At 35.3% G+C, this 24257-nt stretch overlaps 1 protein-coding gene across 2 annotated transcripts; it reads left to right on the top strand.

The window, feature by feature from the left end:
• The first annotated feature begins 1912 nt into the window (after window positions 1-1912).
• LOC145586480 (protein translocase subunit SECA2, chloroplastic-like) lies at window positions 1913-22825 on the top strand. Of its 2 annotated transcripts, none has more exons than XM_081643323.1 (32): window positions 1913-2396; window positions 2509-2643; window positions 2732-2801; window positions 2889-2953; window positions 3066-3186; window positions 4437-4528; window positions 4703-4768; window positions 4972-5036; window positions 5119-5206; window positions 5320-5385; window positions 5489-5604; window positions 6360-6450; window positions 7679-7762; window positions 7854-7946; window positions 8067-8162; window positions 8275-8360; window positions 10837-10915; window positions 11002-11115; window positions 11665-11733; window positions 11811-11874; window positions 11993-12282; window positions 17659-17714; window positions 18647-18764; window positions 18848-18928; window positions 19509-19588; window positions 20406-20460; window positions 20692-20761; window positions 20869-21058; window positions 21135-21258; window positions 21910-21984; window positions 22062-22247; window positions 22412-22825. In XM_081643323.1, the coding sequence occupies exons 1-31, from the start codon at window positions 2202-2204 to the stop codon at window positions 22224-22226; spliced, it is 3159 nt and encodes a 1052-aa protein (XP_081499449.1). In that variant the 5' UTR covers window positions 1913-2201; the 3' UTR covers window positions 22227-22247; window positions 22412-22825. The 2 variants fall into 2 exon arrangements, with proteins under 2 accessions (XP_081499449.1, XP_081499448.1); XM_081643322.1 differs by having other exon boundaries at window positions 22355-22825.
• Window positions 22826-24257: the final 1432 nt, after the last annotated feature.

Raw genomic sequence — 24257 nt, 5'->3', positions numbered from 1 at the left:
CCATTCATGAGCAAAAAAAAAATATGCCCATGAGGAGATTACCAAATGCCTATAGGAATGGCAAAAATAAATTGCTACAGTACCTATGGGCCCATGAGTGTTTGTGAGAGAAAATATAGGAGAGATGGTGGTGTGGTTTTTTTTTTTTAGCACATGAGTGTGGGAAGAGTTCTTAAATAAAATGCCCATAAGAAAAAATGGAAAAGAGGAGTGAGAAAGTTAGTAGAGAGAGTGGCATTTTTATTTTTTGCCCATGAGTGAGAGTGGTCTAACGTGTTTTTGTTGTTCTTTTTGTTTTTAACGGGTACTTTGTTTTTTTTAAAAAAAAAAAAAAAAAATTCAAATTTCTTCGTTACGTGTTCGATGTGTGTGGAAGATGATTTTGTCGTACATCATAATTTTTTTTTTTTAAAAATAAAATTAAGAAAGTGATGCAAAGTAGAGATGGTAAGAAGAGCAATGTGTCACCAAAAAAAAAAAAAAAAAAAAAAAGCAAACTCTGGTTAATTTTTTGATTCGTCGATCTAATGAGATTGTTATAATATTGAAAGAATTTAGCTAATGTGACAGCTACCATTGAGGACTAAGACCCACACCACTAATATAGGTGCTACTTTACATGGCCCTAGTCCGGTGCATAGGGATTAGGGAGCCCACGGTCGATCTTGAGTACGGGCATCTTCCTATCATGTTAAGATTGCCTAACAAAGCATCGTGTCCAGTCCTGCAAGGATGGGACACACTAGAAGGTCAAAGGAAGCCCTCAATAAATTAAAGTTTTATAAGGAAAGGTGTTAACTCATGAGTTGTGCGACCGGTTATGGGTGGCTTCATGAGTGTAACCTAGGACATGGGAATGCCTATATATGGGGGTTATGGCATGAAGGGCAATGGCTAGGATGAACTTTGACTCGAGCTTAGGCTCATGCAAGTCTCGTCCACCATGGCTTAACACAACACAACGGTCGAGAGATGCTAGACTCGTGGGATCTAGTGAGGACTTGAATGTGGTTGTTGGCTACCATGGATCATGGGAGGTGGTTATCCGGTATGGCCTAGTAACTGCCTAGTGGTTAACTAGAGGGCTAAGTTAGTGGGGCTGATTAGGCAATATCTCCTTATTGGGGATCATGGTTGGTAATTATCAAGAAAGATAATTACTCAGCGGTTACCATGATCAACGTTTACTCTAACAAAAGTTGGCGTTTAATTTCAATTAGCGATATTAGCAACGTCAGGACAAGCGTTGTTTGGTGCCCCTTTTTATAATACACGCTAACATGACAATTACTCTAACTCATCCTTGGTAAATGTACCATAACACTCTTACTAAATGAGGCAAAAATCAAATTTACCCCATTGATATCTATAAAAAAAATAATATCTATAAAGTCAACTTGTATTTTTTCTTAAATGACGTACCAAATGATTGTTTTTTATTTTTGACAAGAAAATAGAATATGTCTAATAATAAGTTATTTGATATACTCCGACACTCCGTATACAAAGATATTAACACATAATCAAAATCCATAAGCCAACTTAAAAATTTAGACAATTTATTTTCAACTTTCATTTGTCTTTCTAAGTGCTCTATTTTAACCTTTTGAACCATTTACATAGTCTACACGGACTAATATTAGTGATTTATGCACAGGCAAAAATATAATCAGTACTTGATAAAATCATTTCAATGTATACTTTTTTAATGTCTACTACGAAGTATTTTTTACAGTTTTATATTTTGCATTAAAATTCAAAGACACTAAAATTAGGACACTTTAAAAAAACAAAATAAATAAATAAAATAAAATAATTGTACAAGCATAAATGCTAAAGTAATCTTATTTTTAGTACTAAAATATGATCTGAAATAAGTAAAAGACGAAGATACATATGTTTATTTATTTATTTTCTTCTTTTTGTGTTTTGAAGAGTCACTAGGAATGGGGAGAGAATAGATTCTAGAATCCTGAAACCGAAAGAGCAGCTTTAAACGCTTTAAGCACTTGAACTATCTATGTCTCTCAAAAGACCGAGACCGAGATACACAGTGAACACATAAACTGCACAATCAAAACCGGGCTAGGCGCCATAGTTGAAGCGCAGGAGACCAGGAGTTGTAATACGTGCACTTGCAGCATACTTAGTTTCAAGCACCACCACCACCGGAAGAGGGGACAAAACTCGCAGTATCTCTCATGGCCGCCGTGCCATCCGCCTTTCTCACCTCCCCTTATTCTACTAAGCCGCCTCTCGCCCTTTTGTACTCCACCAAGTTCACTACTACACTACCCATTTCTGCATTTCCTCGTCTTTCATCAAATTCACGCTTTCTTCTTCATTCTCGGCGCTTTACTTATCGTCCTAGACAAGTTCCCCTTGCATTTCTAAAGGTTTGTTTTAAATTGTTTGGTGTTCTTGCGTTTGCCCACCAACTGTTTGTTGAAATGGCTCAATTAATTGTTTGTTCTGATATTATGTTTTATGTGGGTTGTTTTCTTGTAGGAGGGTTTTGGTAAAGTTAAGAAGAAATTGGATGATGTTACTAGTTTAAATTACTGGGTTGTTAGGGATTATTATCGTCTTGTGGATTCTGTTAATGATCTGGAACCTCGGATTCAGAGTCTTTCTGATGACCAGGTTTGTGGGTTATTCATGTTTGTTTATAAATTTCTGTTCTTTTTATCTGGGTTGTTTGAAAATTGTTTCTGTTGTTGGGTATTTCTAGTTGAAGGCTAAGACTGAGGAGTTTCGTCGTCGGTTGGCACTAGGGGAGAGCTTAGCTGATATTCAAGCTGGTCAGTAAATTATTTGATTAAGGACAATATCTTATGTAGTTCAATTGATTGTTTAGTTAAGACTTTAATAAATGTTGGATGTTGTAGAGGCATTTGCTGTTATTCGTGAAGCAGCAAAAAGGACTCTTGGAATGCGTCATTTTGATGTCCAGGTAGCCTATCTCTTTTAATGCTTAGGTGCCTTTTCAAACTGCACTCATTTGACTTTGTGCACTCGCTCCTGGATAAAATCTTAATATCATGTTATTTTGCTTGCTTGTATAGATCATTGGTGGAGCAGTGCTTCATGATGGTTCAATTGCTGAAATGAAAACCGGTGAAGGGAAGACATTGGTTTCTACATTAGCTGCATATCTCAATGCCTTGACAGGAGAAGGCGTACATGGTATGTCAGTGTCTTTTATAAATACATTGAGTGAAACTAATGCCATAAACCATCAATTTTGGCTCTTAATTATTTGGACGTCTATTTATTTTGTCAAAAAAGGACAAAAACTGATTTTTGCGAATCCAATTTGTCCGGATGTCTTAAGCTTTTACTATTCCTTTTTCCTTTGGCTAAGATACACATAAAACATGATTATCTTACCTATGATCTATATTTGACTGTCCGGATGTCTTAAGCTTTGGTGTAGTCAGTGGTGGATACAAAAATTTTTCCTTATGGCTTTAGAGTCACTAAACACATATGATGAAATCTAACAGTATAATCCTAAATGCAAATTACAACTAATAATTTGAGGGTACACGTTAAAAAAAAATTCCAACTTTCAAAAAAAAAAAAAAAAAAGTAAAATTGAGCGCGATGAGTTTTCAAGTTTTGAAAGCGATCTATTATATCTTCATGCTTAACTTGAAAACAAAAAGATTTTTTTTTTTTTTTTTTTTTTTTGTTTTTCCATAAATGTGACTAAGCTTTTTAGGTTAGATTCTGTTGGTATATTGGGTTTGGTTGGTATTGGGGCATCGAGTTAGTAAAAGCCAATTTATGAATAAATAAGAAAAATGGATCCTGGGCATAATTTAACCCGCGACCTTTGACATTAAAGGTACTGTTCCTACCGCTGAGCTGCAGAAAATATTGCTACATATATGTGCATTGAATTCTAACTAACTAATGTAAACCGGATCTAATATGGGTTCAATGGAACCCACTGAACCTATATTGGATCTGCCAGTGGGTGTTGTCAATCGTTTTTTTTTTAGAAAAATCACCTTATTGCTGTCTATGTTGCTGAGCTCTAATAATATCTAGATGTGTTGTGTGGCGTATCATTAAAACAATGTGACCTATAGGATCTATATTTTCTGGTAGTATCATCCAAATGGTTGTCGGTATTGTTTTCTGACTACATTGCTTATGGGAACTGCTGAAGATCATAAGTTACCTTGGCTGTTGGCATATGCATTGTGAGAAGCATATCCAGAATAATTTTCAAACTTAAGTGGCTAAGGCTTAAGGATCTATTAAGGCAAAGATACAATATTCCTGACACTTTCTTTCTTGTGAGGAACACCTCCTGTTTAAGCAGACATTTACGCTCCAAACTTAGGAATTTTAGAGTCTAGCGCAATTGCGTTCTTCAAGCTATTTCAAAAACGTCATTGCTGATTGTGTCAGTTTTTCTGCTGCAGTGGTAACTGTCAACGATTATCTTGCTCGTCGTGATGCAGAGTGGATGGGCAGAGTTCATCATTTCCTTGGTCTATCAGTTGGTCTCATTCAGGTAAACATCAGGCTTTCAATGTGAACTCGAGTTATGTGTGTAATTTATTTACATTCACATAGTCTAGGACATTGCATCATGCATGCGCCTTGATATGATTTTGGGATTTTATGTGATTGTAAACTGCATCTTGATTTTACTCTCTCTCTCTCTCTCTCTCTCTGACAAGTGTAGAAGGGAATGAAGGCTAAGGAGAGGAGATTCAACTATAGATGTGATATAACTTACACCAACAATGCAGTATGTATCCTTATGCTCATTTCTTTTTCATAGTTTAAGTTTCTGAACATAATTCATCAGCTAGAACCTTGGAATTTGTCATCTGCTCTTGTGGCAATTTTTGATGTGCCTGGTAAAGATGTCTTATAATTGTATTTCAATAATTGCATTCGTATTTCTATATTTTGAATTAAATCATTCGTCTCATTACGTGTACCCTTCAGGAGCTTGGTTTTGATTATCTAAGGGATAATCTTGCTGGAACTAGTGGAGAGCTTGTAATGAGATGGTAATTTTCCTAATAATTTATGAATTTCTGTTAAATTTATCTTGTTTGCTCTAAGTGAGTTTAATCAGGATATTGTAAACAGGCCCAAGCCATTTCATTTTGCAATAGTTGATGAGGTTGATTCTGTTCTAATTGATGAAGGAAGAAACCCGTTACTGATAAGTGGGCAGGTAGTTTACTTTCTCTGTATATAGTGTGCTTAGTATATGATCCATAACACTATGTGAACACTTTGGAGTCTAATAGCATCCTTCTAAAAGTGTGTTTTATTATACCTTATAAGGCCAATGAAGATGCTGCCCGCTACCCTGTTGCTGCCAAAGTAGCAGATTTACTTGTGCGGGGTATTGTGAGTCCTATGCTTTGCTTTTCAGCAATTGATAGAGTTCTTGATGAGGCCCTTTCTTTTCATTGTCACTTTTATGTATCTAAGCTTGTGGGTTTTGTGTCAGCATTATAATATAGAGCTCAAGGATAATTCGGTGGAACTGACAGAAGAAGGTATTTCTTTGGCTGAGCTGGCTCTTGAAACCAACGATCTGTGGGATGAAGATGATCCTTGGGCCAGGTGAAAGTGGAATTCGTATTACCTTGCTTATGCATGAGATGATTTTTTCTTTTTTATGTATATCTCCCAATTGTTATGGTCCATACATTTTGTTGAATCTATTATAATTACAGCCTGGTAAGCGGTAATAAATTGAGGAAAGAGTAATGAACGTGAATACAGCTTTGCTAAGGAAAGCTCATGTTCATTACCATGATCATAAAATTCTATCCCAAACATGTGTTATTTTTTTTATATATATTTCCATTACCACTAAATTCAAAGTGGTAATGTATGGTTGTGAAAATTAATGGTAGTTAAGGTTACTGAAGCGAAATGAGGTATTTGGGAATGGACTGACCATGGATATTGGCATAAGCTTTCTTCATAACATATAAAATCATTTTCACTACCATTATTTTTTGCCAATTACCAAACAAGCCGTTAGTTCTTTATTCAATGTGTGAAATTGCTCTTCGATGCGGCTATGGAAGTCACTGAGCTTGTAATTTCATTTTACCATATGCTGAGTTTTTTAACTGGCTGCTTCCTATGATAGTATTCATAACCTAAGCTATTGAAATCCTGTTAAGCTGTTCATTATTTTGCTGGTAGATGTTTTGTTTTATTGTTTAGGATTCCCTGATTTGTCTTAATTGTTCAGTTGAAACTGGATGATAAGCTGCATTCAGAATCATCCTTGGGTTTCTTCTCTTTTTCTTTTCTTTTTTTTTTCCTTTCAAAAAAATAAGTGTGCAGTAATGGTGATCTTGCAGGTTTGTTATAAATGCTTTGAAGGCCAAAGAATTTTATCGACGAGATGTTCAGTACATAGTCAGGAGTGGGAAGGCTATGATAATCAATGAGGTAAACTATAGAACATTGTTGCTCAACTCCTGGGTCTTTTCACTTGTTTCTTTGTCTTCTGATTTATTGTGGGACGAAGTCACTTATTTGGTGTCATTATGGGCTAAGTTGGAGGGGGTGTCAATAATTTCATGGTTGGGGAGGTTCAAAGGAACTGTGCTGATTTGTAGTTTACTTTATTTATTTTAGGGGATGGCTTGTCCTCTTTTGCTTTTACACCTATTTCCGAGCTGTTGATGCAATCCTTTTTTCTTATTAAATAAATTAGGCATCATTAGTCTGGATGTTAATTTGCTTATGCATTGTTTGCTTATGTTTCAAAATATACTTGTACCATTGGTTTTGTCATTCTTATATGGTGAACAATGAATAATAGAGTATTATTGGGTAATATCTTAAAACTAAGGATGGTTGTATACCTGGTTGGATTTGTTGATATCTTGAAATGAAAGAGTGTAGGATTCTATGTGAAAGACCTTGTTGTATGTATGAAAAATTCACGTTGTGGATTGATTGTGCTACTGATTCAACTTAATAATGTATTATATGTTTGAGATCAAAATCTTGCCAGTTTCAAGTCAACAGTCAGAAAAGTTTGGTACTGGAGTTCTTCACTTTCAGCAACATTAGAAGGAACGGATAGAAAAGGCTACTTATTTCATGCATTGTGGTCACATGGGCTCCAATTGTTGTATGCTATATCTGTTTTGTTAATTGTAATAGAATAAAGATTTGTTGCTAATCTGCTATAATCTTGAGTTAACAAATTAGAATTAAGCTTATTAGAATATGGGTTGGTTTCTTGCAAAATAATACTCCATTTCATAATGTCTACTTTATAATTAATTGTTTAGATATATATCGCTACAATATCTACAAGCTCAACTGAATATCGCTACTCTATCTAAAATGTCAAGACACTATTGCTTAGTTACACTGTTTGGCACATCGGGTACAGACATACAGCTCTTTACATTCTTATATAATTTAATAATATTTAAGTTATTTCATTGGAAAAGAGTGAAGACAAGAGCTGCTATATAAGGTGGAAGCTGCAAAATGTCTTATAAATTCTTATAAAAACAAGGTTATCATAAATTTTATGTTTCTTTTCCTAGCCTTTGTCAAATTTGAATGATGTTCCTAAATCATGATAATGTTAATGCTCCTTAAAGTACAACTTTATCTATTGTGTGATTGCTATGCAATGATTTCTATATTGTTTCAGTTGACAGGCAGAGTTGAAGAAAAAAGGAGATGGTCTGACGGCATTCATCAAGCTGTGGAAGCGAAGGAAGGTTTAAAGATTCAGGTATATAATTATTTGTTTTCTTTTTTTATTCCTAAATTTTACTGGTAATCTTTTCCATAATTTGATCTACCCTTATCAATTATTTTTGCAGGCTGATTCCGTTGTTGTGGCACAAATAACATATCAGTCGCTGTTTAAATTGTACCCAAAATTGTCCGGGATGACTGGAACTGCAAAAACTGAAGTAATTCATTACTGTGATTTATTCCTGAAATTGAGTTTTTATCTTTTTTTTTTTTTTTTCAAAAAATATTTTTTTACAGCAATTGCTCTTTCCTGGTGTAAATGTTCTTGTCTTTCACAGGAAAAGGAGTTCCTCAAAATGTTCCATGTGCCAGTGATCGAAATCCCTACAAATCTTCCTAATATTCGACAAGACTTACCTATCCAGGCTTTCGCTGTAGGATTTGAAGTTATTTCAAGTTTTAAAGATGATCTTTATGGTTCTTGGCAAAACAAATTAATAGTGAGTTTTTTTGTATAACAGTCATTCTTATTGTACATAATTTCAGACCGCACGTGGAAAATGGGAGCATGTCAGCAGAGAGGTAGAGTCTATGTTCAAATTGGGTCGACCGGTCCTTGTTGGCACAACTAGGTACCTGGGATTTAAACCTTCTGTTGTGTGATTTCTTTTCATACGTCATCTTATGACATGGATAAGTTTCTTTTTCATTAGTTAACTAAATTCTTTTGGTAGTGTTAATAGATTCTACTTAACTGTATTTATTTCTATGCCAAGTCTCATATTACAGTACTACACTAGTGGTCTCTGACTTTGAGATCTAGATTACAAATAGTGCATTTAGATGGTTAAGAATTAAATCAAAGAGAAAACGGATATACATAAAGAGAATTGTGAAAGTAGCCCTATTTGATCTTTGGAGGCTTTGTACCAGAATGCACAAGCATCTTGTTGACCCAAAACACTTAATTTTTTTTTTTTTTTGAACTTTTTTTTTTATTTTTATTTTTTTTATTTGGCTAATTTTACAAATAAATGTCTAATGTGAATATATATGAGTTTGAAATACTCTGTAATCAGAAACAAGTAGTAATGTGTGTAACTGTTATATCATGAGAAACAAGAAGCAAAATTTCAAATTTCATCTAAGTTCTTGTTTGATGCTCCAAACGTGTGCCTGTTTATTTGCATGGGCCACCTTAGTTGATTTATGGGCTGACTTTTATTTTGTTGGGGGCCAATTGTGATTAAACTTCTATATTTGACATAAATGGAGCAGCAGGGAATTATAATTAGTTGCTGTATATATAATTAGTTTATGTATATATGAGGGCCTTGATTTGATTATATGATTTATATCTTGGGATAGTAGTTATGTTAGAAAAAGATAAGGCAAGCAACACTTTTTTGTGCACTGGTTGTATTGTCTAATTGGGAAAATTAGTTCTATTTGTTAGATAATATATGGTTGCTCGGTAAAGCTTGGCTTTTAGAAGAACCGTCTTTAAAAAGTTGTTTAGTTGGCTTTGAAGTCATAAAGGGCTGGTCAAATTCTAAAGCTATCCAAAAAATTTGTGTGGCTAAGCTAAACTCTATAAACTTATTTGATACTTACAACAACAAACAACAATTGAATCCTTAATCCCAAAGATGGGGTTGGCAAGATATTTGAAAACCTTAAATTAGAACCTTAGAGTTTGCTTATCCTTGTGGTAAGTGGAGTAAAACCCCTCATAATTGGTTAAGTCTTGTATTATATGGAGTATGAATTTTCAATCCTGTATTTCTACATTTATTATGCTCATCGTCAATAGTGTAATCTGATTTACTTTTGTGCGTCTTTCATACATATGATGCTGTATTTCTGAGTCAAGTAGGTAAGCTGGGAAGGAAAATGGGTGTTGGTGAGGGACCTTGATATATTTTCCATGGGAACAAGTACCCTCTGGAATTGCTGAAATGTGGTTTGGGTTCTTCTAAGAGTGTCATTGTCTCTGGAAATAGAAGAAAAAAAGCAATAGAAATGTCAAAATCCCAAATTTGAAGATTTTCAACCATATAATCTATACAATTTATGGCAGTAAAATGATTGAGGGACAGTTTTAGCGTGCAATATCAGATAAAAGGACGATGAAGATTAAAGTTTTGATGGAGTGGTAAACTAAAATGGGTTTGATATATAAAATTCATGAACGTACTGTTCTTATTAGTTTCTTGTTTCTAGTGGACTTGGATAAAGAGGTTGGCCCTGGGATCACACATCCCTTCAGAATCCTCATCCAGGGATGGACTAAATTGGAATGAAGACTTCGAATGAAGTAAACCAGATAGATTTTGAAAAGTGTTTTAGGGGTATGGGAAGTTTGGTAATAGTGTCAATTTTGATAAAGCAGTGGATCATAGAATATGGGTAGATAAAATTATATAAAATTTGAAACAATTGAGAGCTGTGATGGACTTATTGGAAAAACAAGACTTTATATATGCATAGAAATTCAAATATTTGAAACTAAAAGAACATGGAGAAGTGGCTATGTATGACTATGGGGTTTAACTATTGGTTCTGAATTTCTGATCTAATAGATCTCTACCTTACTGGTGCAAAATGGAGGTGGAAGAAATGCTGAATATGTCCATTTGTAAAATTTATTGAACTATGTTTCTTTGTGTTATTAGAGATTCCATTTTCCTTGTGTGAAAAAGTTGGCACTTGGTGACAAGTGAAGTAATGATGATGTGAAACAAAAGCTAGTGATGACTGCAGATATTTTGATTTCCTTGCTAGAAAGGAGATCTTGATCATTATATGTGGAGATATAAAATGATTTCCGTAATCCTACTATCCTAGCTGTTGTGTATGCATGGCATAAATTGATAATGCATGAGAGCTTTTGTGTTGTAGATGGCTCATTCTATCTTATTTGGTTATTTTGTACCCCGTTTGAAGAGTTCTATTATTATTTATTTGCTGCACCATCTGTGTATGCCAAGTTTTACTCTGGTTGTAGTTTGGGAAAAATAAGTGCCAAAAGTGGTTAGTTATCATTATTTATGCTCTCTCTGAGCCTCTCTGCATTACTAAAAAACTACTCTTATATTCGTATTGCAGTGTTGAGAACTCTGAACATTTGTCTGATCTTCTAAAGGGACGAAATATTCCACACAATGTTCTTAATGCAAGACCCAAGGTAATATCTTTCACACACATTTAAATCTGTTTCCTGGCTCAATATTTTTCTCAAGTTTATTTTCTTCTTTTTGATTTATCTTCCAGTATGCTGCTAGGGAAGCAGAAATAGTTGCCCAGGCAGGGAGGAAACAAGCTATTACCATTTCTACAAATATGGCTGGCAGAGGCACAGACATTATTTTAGGGGGAAACCCAAAAGTAAGTGGTAAATTGTTTACACAGGTTTTTAACGTTTCTCTTCAAGTGAAGTCTAGGTACATAGTGAGTTTTGATATCCATGGGCACATAGTGATTAAGCATAATATGGTAATCTTTCATAGATTAAAGTCTTCATCTTATAAGGAGTATTTTTAGAGGACTAGAATTTAATTCAGAATAATTCATTATGGCCTTGTGCTCTTGCTTGACGCTGAGTACTTGAAAGAAACACTTGAAATATAAATTTAAAGAGACCCTTGTTAAAGTTGCTAAAATCCAAAACTGTAACTGTAGATAATATTGTTTTCCATTAATCTATCTTTATCTAATGATTTGAAATTGTTCTGGGGAAGATCTCCAAATTCTGTGAATTTGGCATGTCCATCTTGAGGGTAAATCAACAGAATAGCTATGTTACCCTCCACAAACTGAACTTGAAACAGACTATAAAAAAAGGGGGATGCTTATGATATGGATTTTGATCTTATTAATGTCAAGATGCTTGCAAAAGGGTTAGACTAACCATTATTCATTCTTATCAATGTCAAGATGCTTGCAAAAGGATTAATAGAGAAGAAATTGCTACCATTGTTATCACGAGAAGCTCCTGAGTTTGAGGTAATGTCTAATCTGGTGACTGCTTGTAATTGTGAATTTCCTTACCTTTATCTAAAGTGCACTTTCCACTTTTCAAGGCAATGTCAAAAATGGATATCAGTCCATCAACATCAGCATTGCTTGAGAGGGCGTCCTTAATAGGTCGGTTGGAACTTTTTTTTTTTTTTTTTTTTTGTCATTAGTGCAAATATTGCAACGCATTTGTTATTCTGATTTTAGTTCAATATTGCCATCTATAACATATTGCAAAACTATGCAGCCAAATATGTGGGAAAAAGTGAGGGAAAGAGTTGGACATATCAGCAGGTGAAGTCTACGATTTCTGAGTCAGTCCAATTGAGTGAGTCAGTCAACTCTAAGGAGCTACAGAGGCTTGCTGAAGAAGAGTCTGAGATGTACCCCCTTGGTCCTACACTAGCTCTTGCTTATCAAGCGGTTCTGAATGATTGTGAATTACACTGCTTGAATGAAGGAAATGAGGTCAAAAGGCTTGGTGGGCTTCATGTGATTGGAACATCTTTGCATGAGTCTCGTAGAATTGATAATCAGGTGAGTGACCATTTTTAAAGTTTCCCGCTATCTTAAACTTATCAAAAATAAAAAATAAAAAACTAGAAGAAAAATAAAATTTTGGGAGTGTCTGGCAGTTAGGTTAGGCTTTTGGCGACAACCTCCATCTTGGTCACTGCTTTTACATCTCTTAATGCATCCATGTCTTTAAATTTCCCTTCAGATTGATTTTTGTTTTGCTTGGTTAGTAATTATGCCTTTTCTAGTTTTGAATCCCTTTTCTCCCACCTGCCAATGTAGAGTGGAAAGCCCTCTGTTTTACCTTTGGTTTTTGGGACATGGTGGACGTCAATTTCTGCTTGACTATCATTTCTATCGGTTGTGACTAGGGGTGGTTATTGGGCGGGTCACTGCGGGTCATTAGTGGGGCGGGTCAGTTGCAGGTCATGATGAATATTCAGTGGGTCAGGGTCGGGTCAGGGCCAATTTGGGTTAGGGTCGGGTCAGGGTAAAAATGAAACGGGCCATTAACGGGCCTTTACCCACATACTTCTATTTAACTGCTCATGTAAATAGGAAACAAAAATACTCCCTTGAATATAAATACTCCTTGAAAACTAATACATTTAAGTGGGAAACATAATACTCAGTATCAAAATTGGAAAATTTTTTGAAATCCACAAAGTTCAGATTACATTTTAAGCAACCAACTAGCACATGTCCTGTCTTGCAATGTCATGAAAATGATGCTAAACACAGAGACTTGGTGTCAGCAAATATTTGAAAACATCAGGCATCAAAGCCATATCAGAATATCAGGCTTCACGGACATTCGAGAACCTCAGATGTAATCTCAAATTTTCTTGACTAGCTGTTCATGTTACCGCCAAGAGGTTCGAGACCTTGATGTAATAGAACCTGATGTAAGCATTAGTATAGGAAAGTCTTTCTCACAAGCAAAAGCAAACACCTTCTCATCTCTCTTGATTATACCTTCTGGAAACAAGAGATGGATGCCACAAGTAAGACTTACTAATTAACAACCTCAAACTAACCCAATAAATGTTCACTGTGACTAATGCACAAACTACAAAATATGAGGTAGCTTGAGTAATTTGAGACAGTTACTGATAGATAATCCATCAACCCTCTGACAAAAAACAAGAAACCCATACATTAATCTGTGTATACCTAATAAAATAAGCAGAACCTGCTCCTACAAGAAGCTTGACCCTGATCCTAATGCAGAATCTGTTAATCAAGGGAAATCAGAACCTGTTAAGCTTGACTTACATTGTTGCTGACATATACAACATATACAACACAGAGCACTTAACCCCATGTCCTGTCTTGCATTTATCAGAAAACGAAGACAGCAAAATATACAACACCAAGGAACAAACAGAAACATCGAGAATTGTGATCAAAGCTTTGTAGAAATTACCTAGTAGAAAGGGTCTGCATCATCATCCTCTTCTTCTTCAATGATTTCATCTTCAAGTTCACTATCAACCTCTACTTGATTGCTTTCACGATGCCAATCTTGCATACATATTAATGCTTGAATTGTTTTTGACTTTAATGAACTTCGCGATGCCGAAACAGTCTTTCCTCCAATACTAAAAGCAGACTCCGAAGCTACAGTACTCACAGGAATAGTCAACAAATCCCGTGCCATCTTAGATACCACTGGATACCTCACAGAACTTTGATGCCAAAACTCCAAAATATCAAGTTGTGAATTTAGTTCTAGAGGATCATCATCAAGATACATCTCAAGTTGTGATTTTCCTACTTGAGATCTTGAACCAGTACCGACAAAATGGTCATAATCATCAAAGTAGTTTCTAGCTCCGGAAGTACTAGGAGGAGAAGGAGCAACTACAATAGGTGAACTACTAGCATATTGCAACTTATAGTTCTCAAACATTGACTTCATAGTTCCCAACACTAAGTTAATTCGTCTTGGGGCCTCTACACTTCCATATAACTTACTAAAATAATATTCCACAAATTTCACTTTGTACCTCGGATCAAGAATAGCAGCACATGACAAGTACAAATTGTAATCCGACCATTGTCAAACTTTTCAAGCATTGGTTTCACCATTTCCTTTAAATAATCATAAGGACCTTTCTCCGCCTCAAGCAAATGGCGATGCACCATCCATGCACCTTTAAAATACACATTAGAAGTAGGATAATTCACCTCCGAACACATACAAGTAACCTCATAAAACAACTCTAAAAAATTGTGAATCACGCTTACTTTTTCCCACTCATCCTCTAAAGGAATATATGATTGAAATGAAGCATGACTAGATCTCAAGTGAAGAAAAACATCTTTGAAGTAAAGAGAAGTGCCAAGCATTTTATACGTGGAATTCCAACGAACATGCATATCAAGGTTCAATTTCCTTTTTACATCAAGGTGAAATATCTTCTCCGCACAATCATAGAATTCTTCACTTCTATGAGAAGATTTGATTATCAACTTTATAAATGAACGAATTTTATCCAAAATTCCACTAATACAAGTCAATCCTTTTTGCACAATAAGATTAATTATATGGGCACAACATCGCACATGAAACAATGTCTCACCACAACTTAACCCTCCTCTAAGAACAAGACGTCTCTTCAAACAAGATATCATTGCATCATTATAAGTTGCGTTATCAACGGTGATAGAGAGTATCCTATCATCTAATTTCCATTGACAAAGAAACATACAAATCTCATTAGCAATACTTACCCCATCATATGGAGGAGCCAAGGCCCTAAACCTAAGAATTTTTTTACGGAGTTTCCAAGAATCATCAACAAAGTGAGAAGTGACACAAATGAAATGTTGTCTAGTATGATTTGACTTCCAATTATCGGTTGTTAAACAAATTCTACCCGAAACATTAGACAACAAATCTTTCAATTTATCCCTCTCCAATACATAAGCCTTCAATAAATCTCTCTTTGTGGTTGCACGGCTAAATGGTATAAACTTAGGGGTAGCTCTTTTCATCATTCTCCTAAATCCTTGTTCTTCAACCATAGTGAATGAATGACCTCTCTCAATAATGAAATTAAGAATCTCTTTTCGAAGTCCATTCATGTCAAAAACAAAATTTTCTTCATCACTATCTTCCTCAAATGTGAGTCCTAGAGGCCTATTTGCACACCTCTCTAAATGACGCTTCAAATGAGATGTACCACTATCACGATGTGCAGATAAAATAGAATTACAATGTACACATGTAGCAATACTCTCACCTTGAACATTCTTCCCTTCAATAAGCTCTCTCCAAACTTTAGACCTCTTCTTTCTCTTTCGTTGCGGAGTGATGTATTCATTATATCCATCATCATGTGCCGTAGAAGTAGTAGTAGTATCATCATCCATATTAAGGAACACACTACAAAATTGCAAGCTTAGAAAGATTACCAACAATTAATGGGATTTAATTAACAATTGCAAAAACTCATGTCAACTAATTTAAGTAGTATCATATCCTCCATTCTTGACCATCATCAAAGTAATCAATCAGGTTTCTATTGCTCTGTTTTTGGTCATCTGGTGTTAAGTTATAAAGATTCAATAGCAAAAACCCAGAAACTTATGAAATTGAACTAATTTAATCACAATTTATTGTTCCTAAAACATCAAAACAACCCCGGATTAAGGGAATTTCGTCAAACACTTGATAGGCATGACATATAACTAGAAATTACATTAAATACAGTAATCTAATTAACAGGAAAAACCCAGCATGTTATACGATGAGATTGATAAAGTTAGCACCTTTCAGAATTGAACAGCAAGAACAGATAAATCAAAGCAAAAATTAAATTAAAAATACGGTAAGTAGATTGAGGAATTTTGACAAACACATGGTGTGCAACTAAATTTACAAAGTATAAAGCTCCAGAGAAATTGAAAATTTTCAATCTGATTTACAACAAATCCTGCTCATCGAATTTCAATTAACTAACCTCAGTAGTAATCGAAATCTCGAAATCAATTGTGAAGCTTGAAGGCTCGAAATCGCAATTGTGAAGGTCGCCTAATTGTGAAGCTTGAAAGCTCGAAATCGCAATAATTGTAAATCAATTGAAGAACTTAGGGTTTATTGGAGGTTGAAGTTCAGAAGATCGAAAAGAGGGGAGAGAATGAAATTGGAGGTTCTGGTTCTTTTTTGGCCCTTTAATTTTTCTTTGATATTAATGGGCTGTCAATAAAAACCCATTATTGACCCTATATCCTAAAACCCTTTAGTGACCCTGTCCACTAAAATATTAAAGTGTCAAGACCCTTTTAATTTTGGCCCGACCCTATTATCAATAGGCAGCCCTGTCCATTAACCACCCCTAGTTGTGACCTAATAGGCAATTTATAATTTTCCAGTGAAGGGTCTAAACTGAAAAGGTGATACCTCTATGAGACCAGATCATGTAGATTCAGTCTCTTCCATATGTTTAGGTGACCTGGGGGTTGGGATCAGTGTTAAATATAAGGGAATTGATATGAGAACAGATCTGACCTACCCCCAAATCTTCTCTCTATTTTTTCCCCTGTTTTTTTCCTTAGTGTGAAAGAGCATAGTAAACTTCATACAAAAGTAGGCTAGAAAGCCAAAAAAGTTACAACAGTGTTGTGCTGCTCACCTCTAAACAAATAACAAAGTCAGAAACTAGCATAAGACAACTCCTGTCTAAAACACACTACTAGCAATCTGGCATCTGACTTAACCCTTAAAAAGGCCTTGCCATAGTTGGGTATTCTTTTGTTTTTCTCCCAGATAGTGTCTTGCACTCTTGCATCTTATCAGATACCATCTGATTGAAAGTTCTATCAATAATAATCACTCCTTTCCCTGAGGGAGAGAGAGATTACACACACACACACACACACACACACAAACACACAAACTGATACTGAAACACTCAGAAGCACAAAAAAGCATAACAAAGTCTGTGTTGAAAGCTACTCCTTACTGTTAATTGGGTCAATTATTCACATCAAGTTGATAAAATATCAGGTGCCACCGCTGCTGAACATTATCGTTATGTTTACTAAGATGTGTTGTTTTATGGATTTACTTAATGACTTCACCATGTTTGTGCCTTCCAAGTTGGACCCTCACCTACATGACAGAGCTTTAAGTGCAGACCAGCAAATGACATTGCGTTACTAAATGTATTCTTGTTCAACCCGATTTCCTTTATTGACTTAACTAAATGTAATTGCGCTCAGTTGTTATGCATTGCATGACACTATACTGGTGATGAAGCATGGATCAACTTAGTTAGCACTTAGCAGCGTTTATGATTAACTTATTGGTGTGGGTATCAAAATAATTTTCATTATTTGTTTCAGTCTTTACCATATCTTTCATTCTTAGTCGTATTTACTTTTTAACAGCTTCGAGGTAGAGCTGGCAGGCAAGGAGATCCAGGATCAACAAGGTTTATGATTAGGTACCTATATGACCTATTTTTTGGTTTTTTTGTCCTTTTGTCATTTTCTCACACTCTTCTCTATTTTTGCTGGGAGAGATTGCTATTGATGAATGTGACTGGATAATTTCTTGACAGTACTTTTGACTAGTGAATTAAGGTATTTCAATGAGAGAATATTCAATGCCTTTTCTTTTTGGCATGGTAATATGTCCTATGTAATAAAATTGTACCTTATCTGTTTTGTAACAATCTATTTGAGGGGTCTGATTTACCCCTGACCCCTGTCATATGGTTATACCTTTAGATTACTTGACTTAGACTCTGTAATAATTGGTTGTAGTCACTTTTAAGTTTGCAAGAACTGATACTGTAATGAAACAAAACATGGGCCTGACATTTCATATTGAGTTAAAGAACCTCAGACACCGTCTTATGTCTATAAATTTAACTTTAGAAGTGCCAAAATAAAGTATTTGGTGTTCTATGGAGGATTTTAATTTTAAAAAGTTCCTAAGTTAGTTGTACGCAATTGAGAGTTTAAAGTTGCTTAACTGTTATACTCGAGATTATGTTATTATTTCTTGACAAAAGTTGGCCATACAATTTTCTGAGCATTGACACTGTCTGATACTCTGATGTGATTTGCGACCTCAATGTTTACTACATATCATTGTATCGCTGCAGCTTTCTGTTATTGTAGCTATATGAAGGATACATAGGAATGTAGAATCTAATACTACCTAGATCCTAGCAATCACTCTGACTTTAGGTCCTTGAATTAATTATATTATATGCAATTAGGATTGTTTACCAAATGAAAGGTGTACTCGTTAATAGTGCTTGTATTTATGGAGCTAAATTGCGGATACTATTTAACACCTTGACTTAGACTTCTGAATTTTGTCTTTCATAGCTTATGCAATGGCAACTAATTTTGTTCAAATTTACAGCTTGCAGGATGAAATATTTCAAAAGTTTAATTTTGACACTCAGTGGGCCGTCACACTGATATCAAAAATCACAAATGATGAGGATGTGCCAATTGAAGGTGATACCATATATAAACAGGTTATTACAGACTAATTTTATTTCTTTTCTTTCTACATGAGTTGTACAATTCTGACTGTCTCACTTTTCTGTCATGGATGAAGCTTATGTCCTTGCAAATAAGTGCAGAGAAGTATTTCTTTAACATCCGGAAGAGCCTGGTTGAGTTTGATGAAATCTTAGAGGTATACTTAATTACAGTTTCAAACTTGGTGTAATGAGTGCATGAGTCCACTGCTTGTGATGCTCTCATATGTGTAATTTGAAAGGGCTTTGTAACCGAATTTCGATGACTAAGGCATTATTATTATTATTATTTTCCCTACAAGCTCCCTTTTAAGTATGTAGCTTTCTTTCCCATTGAGCTTATTTTCGTTGTTTACGCGAGAGTCCATATGCCTTTCATCTATAATCTAATTAGGTAAATCTTGAAAAGAATTTTTATATTATGCCTATTATATTGAAAAATTGAATGCTGAAACTACTGGAAACCAAAGTGGTCTTTGATAATTTAAGAGTACATGCATGATAATAATGTATTTTTCCCATTGTGCCATCTCCATGTTGGTCCTTTGACCCTTAATTCCATGGCACCTTTGAATAAACAGAAGTTGAGAAAAATATGTGTTGTTTATTTTTAGCAAATATGTTGTTAGTCCAAAATTTAGGAGTAACCATGACAAATTTTTATTTATTTTTTCTTCTTCCAAATCAACTAGTAAACAAATTATTAGTAGCCCTTACCCTTACTTTATGTATTCTCAGGTCCAAAGGAAGCATGTCTATGACCTTAGGCAATTGATTTTGGCGGGTGATGCTGAAAGTTGCTCACAGCATATATTCCAGTGAGTCCATCTATTTTCAGCATTATAAATTTTCGTTCTGTGTATGTACTTCAAAAGAATGTGTATTTTTTCTTTGGCTCTATCTTGTGTCAGATTTTGTTTCTCTCTGCCAGTCTGTCTTAATTATTCATTTTTGTTTCTTTTAACATTCAATTGAGTCATATCACTAAAAAAGAAAACTCTTTGTTTAATATGTTTAAAAGGCAACTTGAACATACTCTCTAAACTGGGGGGAGTACACTGTACACTTGTTAATGAGATGATTATATGGTGCCATGCTTTCATATCGGTGACTAGACCACTATATGTTTGGATAGCAAGATAGAAGGGAAAAGAATGGGAGGTAGGAGAGGGGAAGTTGAAGCTCTATTTCTCTCCAAATTCTTCAATTTTGGAGGGATGCTGTTTATTAAAGAGGAGGAAAAATGGATCCCTTTCCTTTCCTTTCTTCCGCAACCTAGGAAACTTGCTCCCTCCTTCCCCCCTGCCTCCACTCCTCTCTCCTTCTCTTATCCAAAAATAGTGTAAGGATTAAGGTCCTAATTTGTTCACCTTATTTTTCTAATTTTTATTAAGTATTATTACTGATAAAAAGTGATTTTACTTGCTAGAACTTTTACCGATTGAAATTGACTTTTATTATAATTTCTTTATACAAGTCTTTGGTTGCAAAAGCTTCGATGCTCTTATAGTATTACTTTTGTGCATTGTATTTAATAATTTCTGTTGGTGATCGCAATTCTCTTGAGTTGCCTCTGTATCTGTTATATTTATGATTTCGCACCCTTAATCCTTGTGGTGGCAATATTGATTACAGGTACATGCAAGCTGTTGTGGACGAAATAGTACTAGGCAGTGCTGATTCTCAAAAGGTAAATTTTATGTGTATATTTACAGTTTTCCCCCTATCCTCTCCAAATTTTACAGACTCACTACCTAATCTGCTCAATCTAGTTTTTAATGCGTCAAACTAATCTAAAAATTCCCCTCAATTCGGGTATATGCAACTTGTGACCTAATAATCATGTTTAAGGTTCACCAATGGAATGAAGAGTTTGACTGAGTTTTAACCTTCTTTTCTTTCTTGATTTATGTTTGGATAGCATCCTAGTGACTGGAAGTTGAGAAAGATCCTAAAGGAGTTGGCCAATGTGGGGGGAAAACTGTTGGATGGTGAGCTTATCTTAAATTTACTATTGTTTTATTTTTGCCCATGGCTCACAATTGTTTCCACGTTTCTCATGACGTGGTTAAGTTGCTATCTGCTGGGCCTTTTTCAGAGTCATTTGCAGGAATCACAGAGGTTGTACTTTTGGAGTCCCTCTCCCAACTAGATGCATCAGCTCCTACAGATTTCAATGGTTTTTCGCCTGAAAACTTGCCAAGACCTCCAAATGCTTTCAAAGGAATTCGAAAGAAGACTTCTTCCTTCAAGCGATGGCTTACCATATGTGCTGATGACTCAATTACGTGAGTGCATCTACTGTTTTATGATATCAGTGCATTTTTTGTAAAAAAAATTTATTTTATATTCTGATTTGTGCAGGGATGGAAAATACAGAGTGAACATCAATTTCTTGCGTCATTACCTAGGAGATTTCCTGATTGCTTCATACCTTGATGCCATTGAAGAATCTGGTTTTGATGATACATATGTGAAGGAAATTGAGGTAATTTACTCATATTCTGCATGGGCTTTACCATTTCAATTCAGTCTCTGTGGTAGTTGAATCATCCATTATTTATATTTATGTCAGTTTTTTTTTTTAATTTTTTTTTCGGGGTAAATGGGCCAATTGGTTTGTGCAACTGTTTTTTTAGGTTGAGTCAATTGCAGTAATATCTTTAATATCTATTCTTTTTTATTAATCTTTATAGATTTCCAACCATGTTCCTTTATGCATTACTGTATATATCATTTGGCCAATTTGGGATGTCATACGTGATGAAAATATTGAAGAAAAGATATCCTTTTTTTTAAATTTTTTCTATTTTTTAAATTTTAAATTTCTTCAAACTATAGGTTACTACCTACCATTGCAAGACTCCTGCAGTTTTCTTATGTGTTGGAGAAAATTAAAAACTAATTATCTTGATCTGACTGCCTGAACAAGCGGATAGCTTTTATAATTTCAACATTCTAAGTATTAAGTTGACTTTGTTACAGTTTCTTTTGTTTGTCTCTGCTCATTTCTGAAGATCAACATGTGAAATTTGGAAGTGCTTTGTCTTCATGCAGTCACTATATTGCAAGGATTACCACTGGCTTGTTACAAGTCTTATTGGAGTTTGTTTTACATTTGTTTGTTTCTAAAATGCAGAGGGCAGTACTAATCAAGACTCTCGATTGTTTATGGAGGGATCATCTTGTCAATATGAACAGGCTTAGCTCAGCGGTACCCATATTAGCTTTTCTTGGTCATTATCGATATTTTGTTACTACTGGAGCAAGGCTCATTCATACAACATGCAGGTGAATGTGAGAAGTTTTGGGCACAGAAATCCACTGGAGGAATACAAAATTGATGGCTGTAGATTTTTCATCTCTATGCTCAGCGCATCTAGGAGGCTGACTATAGAATCATTGTTGCGGTATTGGGCCTCTCCAATGGACTCTCAAGAAGTACTCATGTCATAGCAGTAGCTGTAAATATCCGTGGTACATGTCCTCTTCTTTTCTTTTAATTACAGAGCTATGTTTAATACTATATCGTGATACATTTTGTGAATTTACTTGTAAGTGGTAACCATGACATTTCATCCCAGCTCTACTGATCCCGTGATCATGCAATGGCTTCTGATTATATTCTTTTGGCTGAGCAGAACATGATGTCGATGTTGTGGAGTAAGGAGTGCAACTTTCAGCATCTTTTCAGGTAGTCTGATGCTTGATGATGTCTGGGGTAGCCCTCATTATGGGTAAGATTAATCCTTTGAGTATTGGGGCAGTTGTAAATTTCTCAATGCTGCTCCAGTTTCTATTGAGGAAGGATTTCTTGCGTAAATTCCTCAATCACAGCTCTCTTTTTTAGTTCTTTCCTCTTCTTTTCTTTGGTAAGAATGAAGGAGATGGTGAATTGGTGATTTGGCTTGGTTTGTACAGTAATTATAATCGTCCAAGCAAGTTTTGAAGGGAGAGTAAAGTAGTAAACACTAAAAATGAACTATGTTCAGAATGCAATTGAGACTTGTACCATATCAATTTAGACTACCATAGATTATTCATTTGCTTCTATCTTCATGTCCCCATTCTCTCTCCACCCCTCTGTTACTGTTAATCATTGAAAGTGATCATCCGTAATACTCCCCCCGTCCCATAATTACATGTAAATATTCCATTTTGGGTGTCCCAAAATGTTCCTTATGTTACTAAAAATAATATACTCTATCCGTTCCATAATATAGTTCTTGTTTGTGTTTTTTCACGGTATTTAAGAAATATGAGTAAGTGGATAAAGTACTTTAATAAAAGTGAAAAGTACAATTATAGACTAAAGTTAGAAAGAGAACGTGGAAAAAAGTACAAAGCATGTGCAAAATTCAAGGGTAAATTAGGAAGTGCAATGAATAAAGTTAAAAAGTAAGGGTATAATAGTCTTTACATATTATCCAAAAATAGAAATAGTGACAACATTTTGGTTCTCCAAAATTGAAAAACTGGAACTATATTATGGGACGGAAGGAGTATAATTATTACTTACTTTTTAGCCTTTTCATACAAAATACACACAAATCTAAAAATATTACTTCCTCCGTTACACATTATGTGCAACAAAGAGGTGTGCATATTTCTCAAGAAAAAAATAAATAGAAAAGCCTAATTAACAAAGTGGGGGCATGTGATTAGGGTAAAGTGGATGATTAATTAATTCATCCCACACCCCCACCCACCAGGCCACTAGACCGCCCACACCACCACCCACCACCCACTAGATCGCCCACACCACTGCCACCAGATCGTCTCGTCGAGCCACCCACGTACCCCCAGCGCACCAGGCTGCTCGGAGCCCACCTCATCGAAGAAAACCACTTTAGCCACAGACCCACCACACCACCACCAAGATCTCGACATCCGCCCCACCTTGTAAACCACTAAGTAACCACCCATAACCAAATAAACCCTTCCAAGAAACCTCACCCACCATCTCGAAATACCCCTTACCCTCCCCAAATAGTCGTATCCACCCCCAAAACCACCACCTCCAACCGGAAAAATCGAATGAATCTCGACCCTAAAAAAACCAACCCTAATAATACAAATGAAAAATCATTACCTTCTCTGTCATCAATTAAACATTTACTTGGTCAAATTTAACAACTAAAATTCTAGATCTTGAATTTTCATAGTTAAACTTTACCATAAAACCTTCAAATTTGAGCTTTAGTGACAAGAATGAAACAAATGGAGAAGGAAGACAAAGAAAGCGGAGACGACGACAAGCATGACAACGGTAGCAACTTCCGACGAAGGTGGTTGTTGAATTTGAGGGGAGATGAACAAAGAGAGGGGGAATTTATGGGTTGATGAAGATAGAGTGGAGATCGATACGGTGGTAGTAGTGGTGGTGGTGGTGGTCTGGTGGTGATACGGTGTTTGCCATTTTAGGTGATGGTTGAAGAAGATGGTTGAGAAATAAGCGAGAGTGAAAGTACAGGGGTTGATTGGGAT

This window comes from Chenopodium album, chromosome 16, assembly GCF_948465745.1.
Source record: "Chenopodium album chromosome 16, dcCheAlbu1.1, whole genome shotgun sequence".
NCBI lineage: Eukaryota > Viridiplantae > Streptophyta > Magnoliopsida > Caryophyllales > Amaranthaceae > Chenopodium > Chenopodium album.
The sequence above is the reverse complement of the archived record's forward strand: the minus strand, read 5'-3'. Positions and strand labels throughout refer to the sequence as shown.